General features: G+C 52.1%; 1 protein-coding gene across 1 annotated transcript; it reads right to left on the bottom strand.

Annotated features, from left to right (window-relative positions):
- Window positions 1-378: 378 nt before the first annotated feature.
- Window positions 379-13,982, bottom strand: LOC310703593 (GPI mannosyltransferase 4-like; the record flags this gene model as incomplete). The annotated part of the gene is made up of 3 exons (XM_083495978.1): window positions 379-3,919; window positions 9,275-9,490; window positions 13,913-13,982. 3 exons carry the CDS (start codon window positions 13,980-13,982, stop codon window positions 2,298-2,300), a joined length of 1,908 nt encoding a protein of 635 aa, XP_083352104.1. The 3' UTR covers window positions 379-2,297.
- Window positions 13,983-15,615: the final 1,633 nt, after the last annotated feature.

The following is a 15,615-nucleotide window of genomic DNA, read 5'->3' as shown; positions in this document are numbered from 1 at the left end:
CCCACAAGGATTATCTAGTCCAACCCCTTGCAATACACAGATATACACAGCTATCAAAATTCCCAATACAGATTCCACAATAGGGGAACAACCACTTGTATCTAATCTAACCTCAGAGGACCGCTTACTTATGAAGGGCTTAGGACCAGGGGAGGCTTACGCCAGGGTGCTCAAACCTTTGCGATGGTCAGACCCAGCATTTAAAATTATGCCCAGAAACCAAGGGAAAGCCACTGCCAGGGCTGGCCCAATACATTTTGTCACCTGAGGCAAACCATAAAATTCCCCCACACCTGAGAAGAGTTTTATGTCAGGGATAAGGGAAGCGCTTTCTGTTCCCCAAGAGGCTGCCGGGGGGGGGGGGGGGAGAGAGATCTAAAGCACTCTGCAGCTGTCACTGCCAGCACAGCAGCGGGCAGTGCATTCCTTGGAGGCTGGATTTGCTGCTCTTGTGGCTTCTGCCAGTAGAGGCAGCCCATCTCTACGTCTTCTAGTGGAGAATTCACATTGCCATCTGGGTTATGGGTAGAAAGGATGCCAGAAGTGTTTGCACATTGTTGCAGGGGGAGTGGCAGTGTTGCTCCAGAAGGAAGCCACGAGGGTTGCTGTGGCAGAGACTGACCCAAGGCATTTCATCTGGAGGATTTGAGGGTGCTAAATAGCAGCTCCCCACCTCAGTACAGTCTTAGGCATATCTTGATTTTGGACACTTTCATTTTCTAGCAGATAATGTTCCATGCCATCAATACTGATGCAATCATGTGCCCTTTGGTCCCTTACTAACAAAGGAGGAGTTGGGCAGTGACAACTGCGGTGCATAAAGCAAACTTTTTGCAAGGGCCTCTTTCTGGCTTCCAAACGCAAAAAGCACCTTTCAAAGGCAGTTGCCACAAGTGCCCTGGTCAAAGTTTTCTTAAACTGAGCTTAATTTTTATTATTATTTATAATTATTATCCGGTCTTTGCACAAAGTTTTCTCAAGGCAGCTTAGAATCAATTTTAGAACACATTTTTATAAATAACACTATAAAACAATTTCTTCAAAAGAAACAAGCAAACAACAATAATGACCGATTGAGGTGCTTTTGAAAATGATGATGCTCATGAAACTCAGGTCAGAAGAACAGGTGCCAGGCAAATATTCCTGACGAGAGTGTCCCACAGTCTGGTTTCTCTCCCGGAAAGGCCTTGTCCCCGGGTGCCACCCACTCAGTTGGCTCTGGTAGAGGTATCGGGTTCAAGTGGCAACAGAGTTTCTGAAGGTGATATCAATGAACTGGCAGCTTCCTAGAGGGGTCGGCAGCCCTTCAAGATCCTCTGATACACCTCAGACTTTTAAAGCCCCAAACAAAATCTGTTTCTTGAATCATGCCCAGAAACAGAGTGTGTGTTGGTGGGTGCTGCTGCTCATCTTGGTAGCAGTTTTTGTCTCGATGCCAATTCTAGAGCAATCCACCAGGTCTAGCTCGTTCTTGCCATTACACCAGGCTGTTTGTAAACATGTCAGCTGGCCCATCTTGGCTTGGAGGTGTCTCACATTAGCATATAAACACCTATTTCCAGGCCCGTCTCCAAATGTCTTGGGCGCGAGCATTTTAGCCCAAGGAGCTTTGGCCTCTCTGAGTTGCTATCAGTGTCCCTGCACTCTAAATGCCTCATTCTACCCCTCCCCTATTTAAATCACCATGGATCTTTTCTCGCCTTCATCCTTATTACAGGAGAGGGGGAGATATGTTCCGAACCAGATCCTCCTTAGTTTCTTTTGGCTTTCCCTGCAAAAAATTGCTCTGCCACCTTTTAAGTGCCAGCAGTCTGGTTCCACACTGGTTCAAGTGAAGCCCACCCCGCTTGTCCCAAAATGTTCCCTGGTGCCTAGAGTTAATCCAGACCTTTCCTCTCCACACCCATGTCTCATCCACGCATTGAAGCTCCACAGATGTGTCTTTCTAGCTGGCCCTGTACATGGACCTGGTAGCATTTCAGAGAAAAGTCACACATATAGCCCAAGTGCCTGTGGTCAGTGGCGTATTGGGGTCCCTAGAAGGCAGAGGCAGGCGGAGGCCCTAGGACACACAGCTATGAGACAAGATGGCTAGATTTTTGGCTGGAACAGAACAGAAGATGCTGGAAACTGAGAAGCAGGAACTGGGATGGATGGCATTTGGGGCACTTGGAAGTTGAAGAAAGGAAATGGGTTGCTTGGGGTGACACAGGACTGTGTATTGGGAGATTTCTGAGAATAACTAGGGTTTTTGTGGACTGCATGTTTGTGCGCCAAATGTTCTTTAGCTTCTTTGCTTAGCTCACCTTGATGCTAGATGCTCTTTTATTTCTCTCCAGATACAGGATATGCAGTCCTAACTGGCTTCTCCACTTTTCACTAAGGAGAAAGGACATTTGTGGTGGGTCTTCCATCGTCAGATGTGGAAATATTACTGTCTCCTTCTTGACCAGCAACGGACATTGCTCTATTATGGTTCTGACGGTGCCTGGGATGATAACCAGCACCTGGCAAGTCATTTCCTTGCCCAGCTCTCTATTGACACAGGCAGGACCATTCATTATGGATCCCAGAATCTGGCAAAGGAAGCTTTTCTCGGCCCCAGCCATGTCGACAAGCTCCACCAGCGTGTTGCTCTTGTTAACATTTAGCAGAAACCTGGGAGGCATGTAGGTCCGAGCAAAGAGTAGTGTGTAGTGTGTGCGATGGCTCAGGGACTCTGGGGAATGGGTGAGCTGCTCCAAGTGGAAGAGGCAAGGGACTATGCCTCCCTGGTGGAAGCAGCCAAAGAAAAGGGCACCACAGAGATTGAACACAAGGTTGATGGATTTCCACTGCTGGGCCTGTCTATGCTGCGTGACCAAAAGGACCAGAGGCAAGATGAGAGGGACGAGGAAGCGAGGTTCTTGGTGGCTGAATAAAGAAAGAAGTGCCAGAGGGATAAAATAGAAAGCCAGCAGTGCCAGCCTGCCTTCTGGGCATGTGATGGCTGAATGTGAGCTCCTCTTCAAGGCCTTCAACCACATAAATTGGCTGATGTGCACTTTCAGGAGTTTGATGCCATTGCTAACAGCTTCTACATGAAGGATCCCAAAAAGTAGGACCCCGTTAACAGCAAAATGTGTCAGATGCGGGTGAGTCCCGTGTTGTGCAAGGTTATCAGGGTTGAGGTTATAGGTGAGGAAGTTCAAGGGGGTCACAACGACACTCTGGCGCAGCCTGGCAAGGATGCTCAGTGGGCTGGCCTCGTCAAAGCTATGCAGGCTAAGTCCTGACGGGGGAGAAGTGAAATACCAGGTGTCAGCAGCTATGAAGAAAACAGCAGTGAAGGCGGCACTTGGGGCAAGACAGAGAACATGGTGTATTGTTCTTCTAACGCTTTGCTGGCACGTAGCACCTGCACATACCCAGTGCAACAGCGGCACCAAAGCAAATGCCAGAAACGTTGGCCTGTTAAAAAATCCAGCAACTATGATCATCCCAATAAGTCTGTGATTTAGAGGATTCTGCCACCGATAGGCTGAGGCCGAGGTCTTGCTGGCTGCTTTTGAAGACACTAGTAGAAGCAGCAAGGCAAAGAGAAGTCCTTCCACAGTGTTAGCAAAAGTCCTCGTGTAAAACACAAGTGTGACGTAGGAGCCAGCAAGCAGAGCCAGTGAGTTCCACGGATCCGCTCCCCACAGAGGAGCCAGCTGGTAAACACTGTAGTCAAGGATGAATGAAAAGATGGTGGTGAGGAGGCGGGGTGAGACGAGGAGGGTGTAGCTGGTGATGCAGCTGGTCGAGAGGCCCAGGTGCTGAAGGGCTTTGATGGCCCAGAAAGCAGCTCCAGATGTGATCAAGGGAAACACTACAGTCCTGCAAGGAGACTTGGGGAGGAATTCCCAGGGGTGGTAAACCTTTAAGTCCAATATGCTGCCTGAGGAGGAGTGGGGAAAGGTTAACACAGTTAGTAGCTGGAGCCCTGTCAGCTAGAAACCTGCCCCCCACCCCAGTGACCTGCAACATAAGATTAGAAAAGTTAAAAATAATTGAAGTCTTTGACTCACTAAAATAAAAACAAAGAAAGAATCTAATTAAAAGCAGAACAAACTGCAGAAGATCAATAATTCAGCAGACTCAGAATTGCTCTTGTTGCTCTTTATAAACCAGGCTGCCTATATGTGGCCTGTTTGGAACTGAAATATACTCAGAGTCGCAAAGTGATTTCATGCTCTTTATTCAGCTCATAGTGGTGAGGAGGAATGAATGAAAGTCCCCTCACAGTATCTGCTTTATATACATTATTTACACAATGGGCTGCACATGATTGGCTAATCCCGGAATTCTACTGTAAGCCAATCAGGTTGTGGATTCACTTATCTCTGGAGCATGATTGGGTGGTTCCTGCCAACCAATCATACTGCTGCATTGTTCTAGGACCAATCAGACTGCTGCATTCTGAATCCTATTGTTCTAGGACCAATCAGACTGCTGCAATTTGGATCCTATTGTTCTAGGACCAATCAGACTGCTGCAGTTTGGATCCTATTCAATTCAGTACATAACACCCCTCCCCTCTAAGTTCCAGTCCTGCCCGGGAGGTCGCATTCATATTCCTTGAGGTACCCCGGCGGCCTACGTGTGCGTTGCGGCCTGTGGTGTTCCCTGGTCCGAGGTTCAGGTTCTGGCTCGTGTTCCAAGGATGCTGGCTGTGATGGGCCTGATTGGTCTGGTACAACCGGCTCGCTCAGTCGTGGTTCTGGTTCCGGTGTCCTTTCGGCCTCACGGGTCCTCTCTGTATTTACTGATTCTGCCTCTCCTGCTGGCCCCTCCTGCTCTATGGGCCTCACTGCCCCGCTGTTCCCTTGGGACTCCTCTGACCTGTCCTCCTCCTGGTTTCCTCCTGGGAATCGTCGCCGTATCTGGTCGCAGTGGCGGCGCCAGCATTGCCCCCCATCCGTTAGCACCTCGTACGACACGGGGCCAGTGACCCTGGTGACTGTGGCGGGTACCCAAGCTGGGCCTGCCCCAAAATTCTTTGCGTACACTGGGTCCTGGGCCTCGAAGGTCCGGGGGTTCCTGCCTTCCCCCACCACTACTTCATCCTGAGCTCTATCGGGGTGAAGGCGGTCCAATCTGATTGCAAGGCGCCGACCCATTAGTAGTTCAGCGGGGCTCCGGCCAGTCGTTGAGCTGGGGGTGCTGTGCTGTGCTAGAAGGAATGTGGCAAGGCGGTACTCCCAGTCCCCATGCGTCATGCGGCGAAGGGTGTCCTTGGTGGTCCGCACCATGCGTTCTGCTTGGCCATTGGTGGCAGGGTGGAACGGCGCCGAACGGATGTGGCGGATGGCGTTCTGTGCTGTGAAGGTTTGGAATTCTCCTGACGTAAATGCAGTCCCGTTGTCTGAGACGAGAGTGTCAGGAAGCCCGTGGGTTGCAAACAGCCTGCGTAGTACCCGGATGGCTGCGGACGTAGAAGTGGACGGTACCAGTGCGACTTCTAGCCATTTGGTGTAGGAGTCCACCACTATGAAGAATGTTTTCCCCTGAAAGAGGCCAGCGAAGTCCACATGCAGGCGTGACCATGGTGCTCGGGCGGACTCCCAGGACTGGACTGGGGCCCTTGGGGGATCTGGGCGGGATTCTTGGCAGGCCTGGCAGTGTTTGACCCAGGCCTCTATCTCTCCATCGATCCCCGGCCACCACACATAACTCCTAGCAAGGGCCTTCATTCTTACTACCCCTGGATGTGTCTCGTGTAGGGCTGTGAGGACCCTTTTGCGGAGGGGCTGGGGAACAACGACTCTGCTTCCCCATAACAGGCACCCCTTGTGGGCCGACAGTTCATGTTTGCGGGTTGCGTAGCCGGTGAATTCTGGCCCGGGGCTGCTGCTGGGCCATTCCCTCCACACCCAGTCCAGGACCCGGGAGATGACCCTATCTTTCTTGGAATGGTGTGCAACTTCTTGTGCCTGAATGGGGCGGTCGGGAAGCAGCTCCAGGCTCATAACCTCTTGTGCAGGTGCTGGGTCAGGGCCTGTTTCCGGTAGTGGTAGCCTGCTGAGGGCGTCCGCATGGCCCATCGCCTTCCCAGGTCGGTGAATCAGTGCATACTGGTAGCTGGCAAGGAAAATTGACCACCTGAGGACGCGAGGAGACAGCACTTGGGGGGTCTGCTTTTCAGGGGCAAACAAGCCAAGCAACGGCTTGTGGTCAGTCACCACGGTGAAGGGCCGCCCGTACAAGAAATCATGGAATTTTTTTACTCCCTTCACGATTGCAAGCCCCTCTTTGTCGATTTGCGAGTAGTTCCGCTCGGTTGCGTTGAGTGTCTGGGAAAAGTAGGCCACCGGTACCTCTCTTCCATCCGGGAGTTGGTGCCCCAGGACAGCGCCAATGCCATAGGGTGAGGCGTCGCATGCTAGCACCACCGGCAGCCTCTCGTCGAAGTGTGCCAAGACCGAGTTTGAGACAAGCAAGTCCTTGACTGCCTGGAATGCGGCCTCCTGGCACTGGCCCCACACCCAAGGGGCCCGCTTGTCCAGGAGTCTGTGTAGGGGCTCTGCTACCGCCGCCTTGTGGGGAAGGAAGGAATGGTAAAAGTTCAATAGTCCCAAGAAGGCCTGAAGTTCAGTCTTGCTGTTGGGCGCTGGGGCATCACAAATGGCCCATACCTTGTCCCCAGTCGGGTGGACCCCTTCTGCGTCCACCATAAATCCCAGAAAGTCCACCTGAGGCACTCCTAGTAGACATTTTTCCCGCTTCACCTTGAGACCCGCCATCTGGAAACGGTCCAGAACGGTGCGGAGGCGGTCCTCGAACTCCTCTGGTGTGGGCCCGGCAATCAACACATCATCGAAGAAGGGGGTGACGCCAGGAATCCCTTTAAGGAGAGAGTCCATTAGATTCTGGAATATGCCTGGTGCCACACTGACCCCGAATTGCAGCCGCTTTACCCTGAACGCTCCTCTGTGCGTCACAATCGTCTGTGCCTCTGCTGTGGCCTCATCTACTGGCAGCTGTTGATATGCTTGGGCCAAGTCCAGCTTGCCAAAAATTTTCGACCCAGCCAGGGTGGCAAGGACATGGCTGACCACTGGCACTGGGTATGCGTGGGCCGTGAGGGCCTTGTTTATGGTACATTTGTAGTCTGCGCAGATGCGGACCGAACCATTAGGCTTGACGGGTGTGACGATTGGGGTTTCCCAGGGGGCATTAGGCACCGGCTCCAGCACTCCTTGCTCCACGAGTCGGTCCAATTCCTCGTCTATACGGGGTTTCAAGGCGAACGGGACCCGGCAGGCCTTGAGCCTGACCGGTCGTACTGCAGGGTCAAGCTGTAGCGCAATGGGGGGGCCCGTATACTGTCCCAATTTCCCGTCGAAAACCCCTGGAAATTCCTTGCATATGGCGTCTACGTCCACTTGTAAGGTAGTGTGGTTCACCCCGGTGACAGCTAGCCCCAGTGGTCCAAACCATGCCAATCCCAGTAAGCTAATGTAGGGGCCCTTGACCACAAGCAAGTCCAGTTGCCGCGTCCGCCCTCGGTATTGCACCCTGAAGGTCCCCACCCCCATTGTGGGGACCTTACGTTTCTGGAAGTCCCGTAGGGTGAATGGGGCCGGCCTGAGTTTGGGACCCCCAGTAGGACACAGTTTCCTTAAGGTCCTTGCCGAGATTATGGATAGAGTTGAACCCGTGTCAAGCTCCATGCGGCATGGGGCCCCCTCTATCTGTACCTCTACATAAATTTTCTCTACGTTGGGGTGGGGCAACTGGTATACCTGGTAGTCCGTGACCTCCGTCGAGTTGCCTTGGTGCGTTGGGCCCCGGGACCTGGGGCTCTTGGATTGGTCATCTGATGCCTGGTGTCGGGTGGGCTGAGCCCGACACACCCGGGCGATGTGTCCCAATTTTCTGCACTGCCTGTACTCTGCGTTGCGGAAACGGCAGGTCCTCCTCTCGTGACTCTCCCCACAGCTTGCGCAGTTTCCTCCTTCTCGTCGAGGCAGCTGTGGTCTGTGCGCTGCTTGTGTGCACTGCTGTACTCGGTGCACCTCCTCCCTGTCAGATCCTGAGTCGTTGGTGAGGTCTTCGTGGTGGACCCTCGGTTGGGATGGCAGGCTCGGCTGTGCCTCTTGCGTCGACCTCTCGGCAGCTTCCGTTGCCAGGGCCTCCTCCAGAGCGACCTGGAACATTAGGTCCTTCTTAGCGTAGAGGCGTCGTTGCAGCTTCTCATCCTTCAGGCCACCGACGAGGCGGTCACGAAGCATGTTCTCCAGCTCTGAGAAGTTGCAGAACCGGGCGGCTTGGCGGAGAGAGGTCACAAACCCAGTTATGGTTTCCCCAGGGGCTTGCCGCTTTGCGTAGAAGGCATTTCGACGAGCCACCACTGAGGGCTGCGGCGAAAAGTGCCCCTTCAGCTGTTCCATTATTGTTTTGTATGGAACAGTAGCGACGTCTTCAGGCGCAAGGAGAGCCCGGGCGACTTCAAACGTCTCCTCTCCGCAGACGCTGAAGAATATCGCCCTCTTCTTGGCGTCTTCTTCGTCGGTGACCCCTTGGGCTTCTAGGAGGAAGGTGAAACGGGAGGCGTATGCTTCCCAGTCTCCAGATGCTGGATTGAATGGCGAGAAGCTGCTGTTGGCTGCCATTCTGAGTTCCTTGTGTCCCGGAGCTGAAGCCTGGATACACGGTGCGAGGCAGCGGTGTGGCAGGTGGCGGTGCTGCGGTGCTGTGTGTGGCAGTCAGCTCAGCGGGATCCCATCCTCGTCGCCAGTGAAATATACTCAGAGTCGCAAAGTGATTTCATGCTCTTTATTCAGCTCATAGTGGTGAGGAGGAATGAATGAAAGTCCCCTCACAGTATCTGCTTTATATACATTATTTACACAATGGGCTGCACATGATTGGCTAATCCCGGAATTCTACTGTAAGCCAATCAGGTTGTGGATTCACTTATCTCTGGAGCATGATTGGGTGGTTCCTGCCAACCAATCATACTGCTGCATTGTTCTAGGACCAATCAGACTGCTGCATTCTGAATCCTATTGTTCTAGGACCAATCAGACTGCTGCAGTTTGGATCCTATTCAATTCAGTACATAACAGGAACAATGGAGGAAATGGAAAGCAGCTCACCTGCCATGTGGTGGGGGCCCTAGAATTTAACTCATCACCGACCCCCCCCCCAAGACCTTTTTGAAACCAGGTACAAAGGACTGTCCACAAAGACTAGGTTTTGTAAAAACACAAAACCTTTTCATACCACATACATAAGATGTCAGCTTTACCTGCCATGACCTCTGGAGACTGGAAAAACTCACCTGGGTGCAGGTAGCCAGTCTGAGGAAGAAGACACCAGCCCACTCTAAGCATGCAGAGAACTCTCCAAAAGGTTTTGGGTGAAGCCATCACAGTTTCACCAGACCTGCCTGGATTGGAAGGTTGTCCACTGGAAACAGCAGCAGTCCTAGTTGTCAAAAGCCAGCCCTGAAAAGGACAAAATACTTAAAGCACAAAACCCGATTGAGCATTGTTGGTGACAGAAATAATTCCTAGTTAGACAAATATTGACACCTTTTTCAAGCCTGACCCCTTAAGATAAAAAGTAAAGGTCCAACAATAATTTCCAGTCTTTCCTCTTCCCTCCCCTCTCAAGAGCAAAGAAGAAAAAAGCAATTTATAACTGTAAATCCTTTAAAATTGCTGCTGCCGCTTTGCCAGTGAGTCTTGGGGAGGACCGCTCCCCCTGGAAGCCCTTTTTTCCACTTTGGGCCTGGAGGCGGGCCCCATACTCACCTCCGCAGCCTATGGGGCTCCAGGGAGGCCTCGGGTGTGTGGGGTGGGGTGGGTGTTTAGTTGGGTGTGAGAATTTGTTTAATTTAATTATGTTGTGTTTGTAACTTTGTTTTTTGTTTTTATAGTTTTATTGTTCTGTTAGTTTGTTTTCTGTCTAGGTTTTAATTTGATTTTAAGGGGAGGGGTCAGGGCTGCCTGGGAGTGGGTCCCAGCCAACAAAATGGCTGGGGCAGGTTCCACAGGGGGGATGCACTGGGACAACCAATCTCTTTTTTTTAAAATAAAATTTTATTGATTTTTCACAATTTTTGTAAACACAGACAATACACAATACAAACAAATAAACACATAAACAAACATGTATAATTTCAAATCCTTTTTTTCTTAAACCTTATTTCACCGACTTCCCCACACCTCCCCTTTCTACATCCCAGTTTCAACTTTGTTTCAGCAAATCCTGCCCCTTGGTTTAATCAAATTTTCCCTTATTCTTTTCTTTTACTTAATCTTTACCGCTGTAATCCCCCTTTTTCTTAAACGTCAACATTTTAGCATTCATTAATTTTACAATATTTCTTAAGATAAATTTTAAATTTCTTCCAATCTTCTTCCGCCGTCTCTTTCCCCTGGTCTCGGATTCTGCCAGTCATTTCAGCCAGTCCCATATAGTCTTATCACCTTCATCTGCCATTCTTCCAGAGTGGGTAGATCCTGCGTCTTCCAATACTTTGCGATGAGAATTCTTGCTGCTGTAGTGGCATACATAAAGAAAGTCCTGTCCTTCTTTAACACCAATTGGCCGGCCATACTCAAAAGAAAGGCTTCTGGTTTCTTAGGAAAAGTACACTTAAGTACCTTTTTCATTTCATTATATATCATTTCCCAGAAAGCCTTAATCTTCGGGCACGTCCACCAAAGGTGATAAAAAGTGCCTTCAGGGACAACCAATCTCAGTGATCATGGGTAGGAGGAGGAGTTACGCTAAGACCAGACCATGTCATTACCGAGGAAGCAGGCTTAGTCGTTGTCTGAGGACTATCCCTGCCTCCAGCTCCGGTCCTGACCGGACGGATACTGGAATCAGCAAGGGATACCCACACGACCTGAAGGTGCTGCTGTGCAATGCCAGGTCAATGATCCATAAAACCATTGTGATCCATGATTTGATCGTGGATGGAGGATTTGACCTGGCATGTGTAACAGAAACTTGGTTGGATGAAGCAGATGGGCCTGTCCTTGCCGCTGCTTGTCTACCAGGTTTCTCTTGCGCACAGCAACCCAGGCCTTGTGGGCGGAGAGGGGGGGTTGCAGTGATTTTTAGGAAGTCATTAGTTTGCACCAGGCGTCCTATTGGGAAGACCCAATTTTCTGAGTGCATGTTCTGGAAGTTGGGCAATAGGGGTAGTACAGGATTCCTATTGGTGTACCGACCTCCCTGCTGCACCAAGGATTCCCTGTCCGAGCTGCTTCAGGTCGTGGCGGATGTTCTCCTGGAGACACCTAGCTTGGTCGTCCTAGGGGATTTTAACATCCATGCCGACACGACCTTACAAGGGGCCGCTCAGAACTTCGTGGAAAGCACGGCCTCCATGGGGCTGTCCCTGAATAAGTCTGGCCCAACTCATAGCCATGGACATGCCTTGGACCTGGTGTTTACCTCCATGGATGTTGGTGTTCTGACACTAAGTAAAAGTGAAACCAAAGAAGTGCCATGGTTAGATCACTTCCTGGTGCAACTGGACTTCTCCACGACCCTTCCCCTCTGCAGGGAGGTGGGACCAATTCGGATGGTCCGCCCCCGCCACTTAATGGATCCAAACGGTTTCCAGAGAGTGGTAGGGGATGTTTTATCCCCTGTTGATGGCCTTTCAGCCGATTCCCTGGTGGCCTGCTGGAATGTGGAGTTAACCAGGGCTATTGACTGTTTGGCTCCAAAGTGCCCTCTCCGATTGCATGGAGCCTGGACAGCCCCGTGGTTTTCCACGGATCTGAGGGCAATGAAACAATCGTTGAGACGGCTAGAGTGCCGGTGGCGGATAACTCATTCTGAATCTGAGCAGACACAGGTTAGAGCTCAATGTCGAGCCTACCAAGTGGCGATAGCGACGGCGAAGAAGACTTTCTTCGCTGCCTCTATTGCATCTGCAGAAAACAGCAGCAGGAGACTTTTTCAGGTGGTTCACAATTTAGCGGAACCACCTGCGACATCGGGGCCCAGTACGGGCCACATGATCTTCTGCAATGAATTTGCAAAGTTTTTTGTAGATAAAGTTGCTCAGGTTCGAGAAGAGGTGGACTCCACCGTGGGAGCAGGGCTGGGGCGGGAGAGTGCTAGAGTCCTGTCTAGTCAAGTTGTGTGGGATCAATTCCAATCTGTTACCCCCGAGGATGTGGACAGGCTGCTTGGACGAGTGAAACCAACCACTTGTCTCCTTGATCCTTGCCCATCCTGGCTTATAAAAGCTAGCCGGGAAGGACTGGGCGATGGGCTTCGTGGGGTGGTGAATGCTTCCCTCCGTGAGGGAGCCTTCCCAGACCCGCTGAAAGAGGCGGTTATTAACATCCTGGTCATCCCCAGGACCTTCTTCAGGGCTCTTGTTGCCTCCGGGCTACTCCAAAACTCCAAAAAAGCAGCAGCTTCTTTAAAAGAGGCCTTACCATCTGAAATAACTCTGCTGGTTGGCTCCTAGAGGATGCCATGCAAGCTGCAGACTGAGCCTTCTTCGCAGCCCACACTACCACATGGCACACCTGATTATGTGCTTTGTTCAGTTGGCTTCAGAGCACGACTTGAATCATTTGCACACTAATCTTTGTCCAGCTTGCTTCATAGTCCAGAGTTCCCCAGGATGCCAAGGGGCCACTTGAGTTTTACTAAGCTGGACAGGATACTTGGGGGTAATTGTGTCATCGCATTGAATAGCGAGACCGGGGCTTTGACATGATCACAGCTTTATCCACCAGAAAATCCCCAGAGCTTTCAAAAACATATCAGTTCCATTAGCCTCTGAGGGCAGGCCATCTAAACAGGCCCACCAACCTTTCAGCAGGGAGTTGCCACTGCCATTCCAAGCTTTATTGGGCAATGATCCAACCATGAAAAGGGAGTGCATTTCACCCCAGCCCATCCTTTGTCCGTTCCACATATCACTTTGGGCAAAGACTACAGCTCCTTGATGTAGACCAAGAGTCTACATGAGCTGGCCTAGTGGGAGCAGATTCAGGGAAACGACAATGCCTGCCTGGAAGCAGAGACACTGGGGCTCAGCCAGGCAAGTCAGTGAAGCAGTCCCCAGAGATCTTACAGCCTACAGACTCCCTCCCACCCAAACCAGTGGTGCAGCTCACCGCATCTCTCTAGTTGCCAAATGGATTCACCCTGGAAGTCCCTATTACCATTGATTCCGGTAGTAACGCAGACTTCGTGGGGGTGGAGTTCATCAAGCAGCATCGCATAGCGCTTCTACCAGCCACGCTGCCATTAAACGTTGTCACAGTCGATGGCAGGAAGCTGCTGGGCAGGCAGGTGGTTCAACAAACACCACCCATGGTGATGCAGATTGGAAATCACCGAGAGGTCATCAGCTTCAACGTCACCCACCTGTCAGACACGCCTATAGTGTTGGGCATGAGTTGGCTGGATAGACACAGCCCAGCTTTAGCGTGGTACCAGCGGCAGCTGACCTTCAGCTCATCCTACTGCGCACAGCACTGCATCCATACCGGCCAGGAAGAGTAGGGCCAGGAGGATGGACAGCAGATGCACCTAGGTATGGTGCAGGCGGTGCCCCACAAGTACAAAGAGTTTTTGGAGGTCTTCTGCGAAAAGGAGGCTGACCAGTTGCCCCCCCACCGGCCCTACGACTGCGCGATTGACCTCCTGCCAGGGGCGACGCTGCCGACGGGGAAGCTGTACTCCATGTCCGAGGACGAGCTGCAGGAACTCAGGGAGTTCATAGAGCACAATTTGAAGAGGGGATTCATCCAAGAATCCAAGGCAGTGGGGGGTAGTCCCGTGTTTTTCGTGAAGAAGAAAGACACGCCCCAAAAAAGGCTGATCGTAGATTACAGGCTCATAAATTTGAAAACTAAGCCCAAAGCCTTTCCCATGCCCAAGATCGACAACTTGCTCGCGACAGTGCGGAAGGGGAGGATCTTCACCAAGTTGGATCTATGCGGCGCGTACAACCTCATACGCATGCGGGAGGGCGATGAGTGGAAGACGGCCATGTTCACGCCGCTGGGCACCTATGAATACAAGGTTATGCCGTTTGGTCTCCAGAATGGCTCCCACTGCTTCCAAGCGTTTATGCACCACGTGTTAGAGGGGCTCCTCTACAAGAAGTGCGTATGCTTCCTCGACGACATCCTGATCTTCTCGGAATCGCAGGAGGCTCACGAGAGGGACGTAAAGGAGGTACTGCAGAGACTACGGGAGCACAGACTTTACGCCAAACTGGAGAAGTGCCAGTTCGACGTGACGGAGGTGGACTTTCTGGGCTACAAGCTGTCCGACAAGGGACTCGCCATGGACAGCGCCAAGGTCCGCGCGGTGTTGGACTGGAAGAGCCCGCGCAATCGGAAGGAGGTCCAGAGGTTCGTCGGTTTCGCCAACTTTTACCGCAAGTTCATCAGGGGTTTCGCGAAGGAGACAGCGGCTATCACAGACACCCTCAGTTCCAAAAAGAAAAAGTTCACCTGGACGGACCAGGCGGAACAGTCTTTTCGGAGACTCAAGAGCCTCTTCGCGTCCGAAGAACAGCTGCTACATGTGAATCCCTGCAGACCAATGCGGGTTGAGACTGACGCCTCAGACAGAGCGGTGGGGGCGGTCCTGTTGCAGGAAGATCCGCAAGGGAACTGGAGGCCCTGCGCTTTCTACTCCAGGAAGCTCAGCAAGTCAGAACAGAACTACACCATCTGGGACAGGGAGTTGCTGGCCATCCACGCAGCCTTCAAGGCGTGGAGGCACTTCCTCATCGGAGCCAGACACACCGTGCAGGTCCGCACAGACCACAAGAACCTGGAGAATTGGCGCACGGCGAAGCTCCTGAGCCAGAGGCACATACGCTGGGCAGAGTTCTTTGCGGATTTCGACTTCAGGATAGAATACATCCCGGGAGACAACAACGTCATAGATGCACTCTCCAGGAACCGCAGTATCTCGAGGAAGCGGCACCGGTGGCGGCCAAACACATTTTCGCACCGCAGGCGTGGGCATGCGCTTCAGTCACCGTAGACCTGGACGCGGTGCGTCGCGCGCTGCAGGAGGATCCGTTCGCACAATCCAAGATTGAGGAGGTGCGAAGGGGCACAGCGGACGACGAGTTACAGATACGCGACGGACTGCTAACCCGCAAAGGTGCTCTCTACTTGCCGGGAAACGACCTACGCGCGAAAGTCCTGCAGCAATTGCACAACGCGCCCAGCGCGGGTCACTTCGGCAAGGAAAAGACGGCGGAATTAGTAGCCAGAGACTTCTGGTGGCCCCAGATGCGAGGAGAAGTCGCAGATTACGTCGCCAGGTGTGACACTTGCCAGAGAGCCAAACCAGTGCATAGGAAGCCGGCGGGACTGCTGGAACCGCTGCAGACGCCACTAGAGCCGTGGGAGAAGGTGGCACTGGACTTTGTTACAGATCTGCCCAGTTCGCGAGGCAAGACGGCGGTACTAGTGGTTGTAGACCTGTTCACCAAGATGGCACACTTCATTCCTTGCGTGAAGGTGGCCACAGCGGAACAGACCGCCAAGCTGTTCATAGACCACGTGTTCAGAGTGCACGGCTTGCCACGGTCCATCCTGTCCGACCGGGGTCGCCAATTCATCTCCAGTT

The sequence above is a fragment of the Podarcis liolepis genome (assembly GCF_965112155.1).
Source record: "Podarcis liolepis genome assembly, chromosome: 3".
Classification (NCBI taxonomy): domain Eukaryota; kingdom Metazoa; phylum Chordata; class Lepidosauria; order Squamata; family Lacertidae; genus Podarcis; species Podarcis liolepis.
The sequence above is the reverse complement of the archived record's forward strand: the minus strand, read 5'-3'. Positions and strand labels throughout refer to the sequence as shown.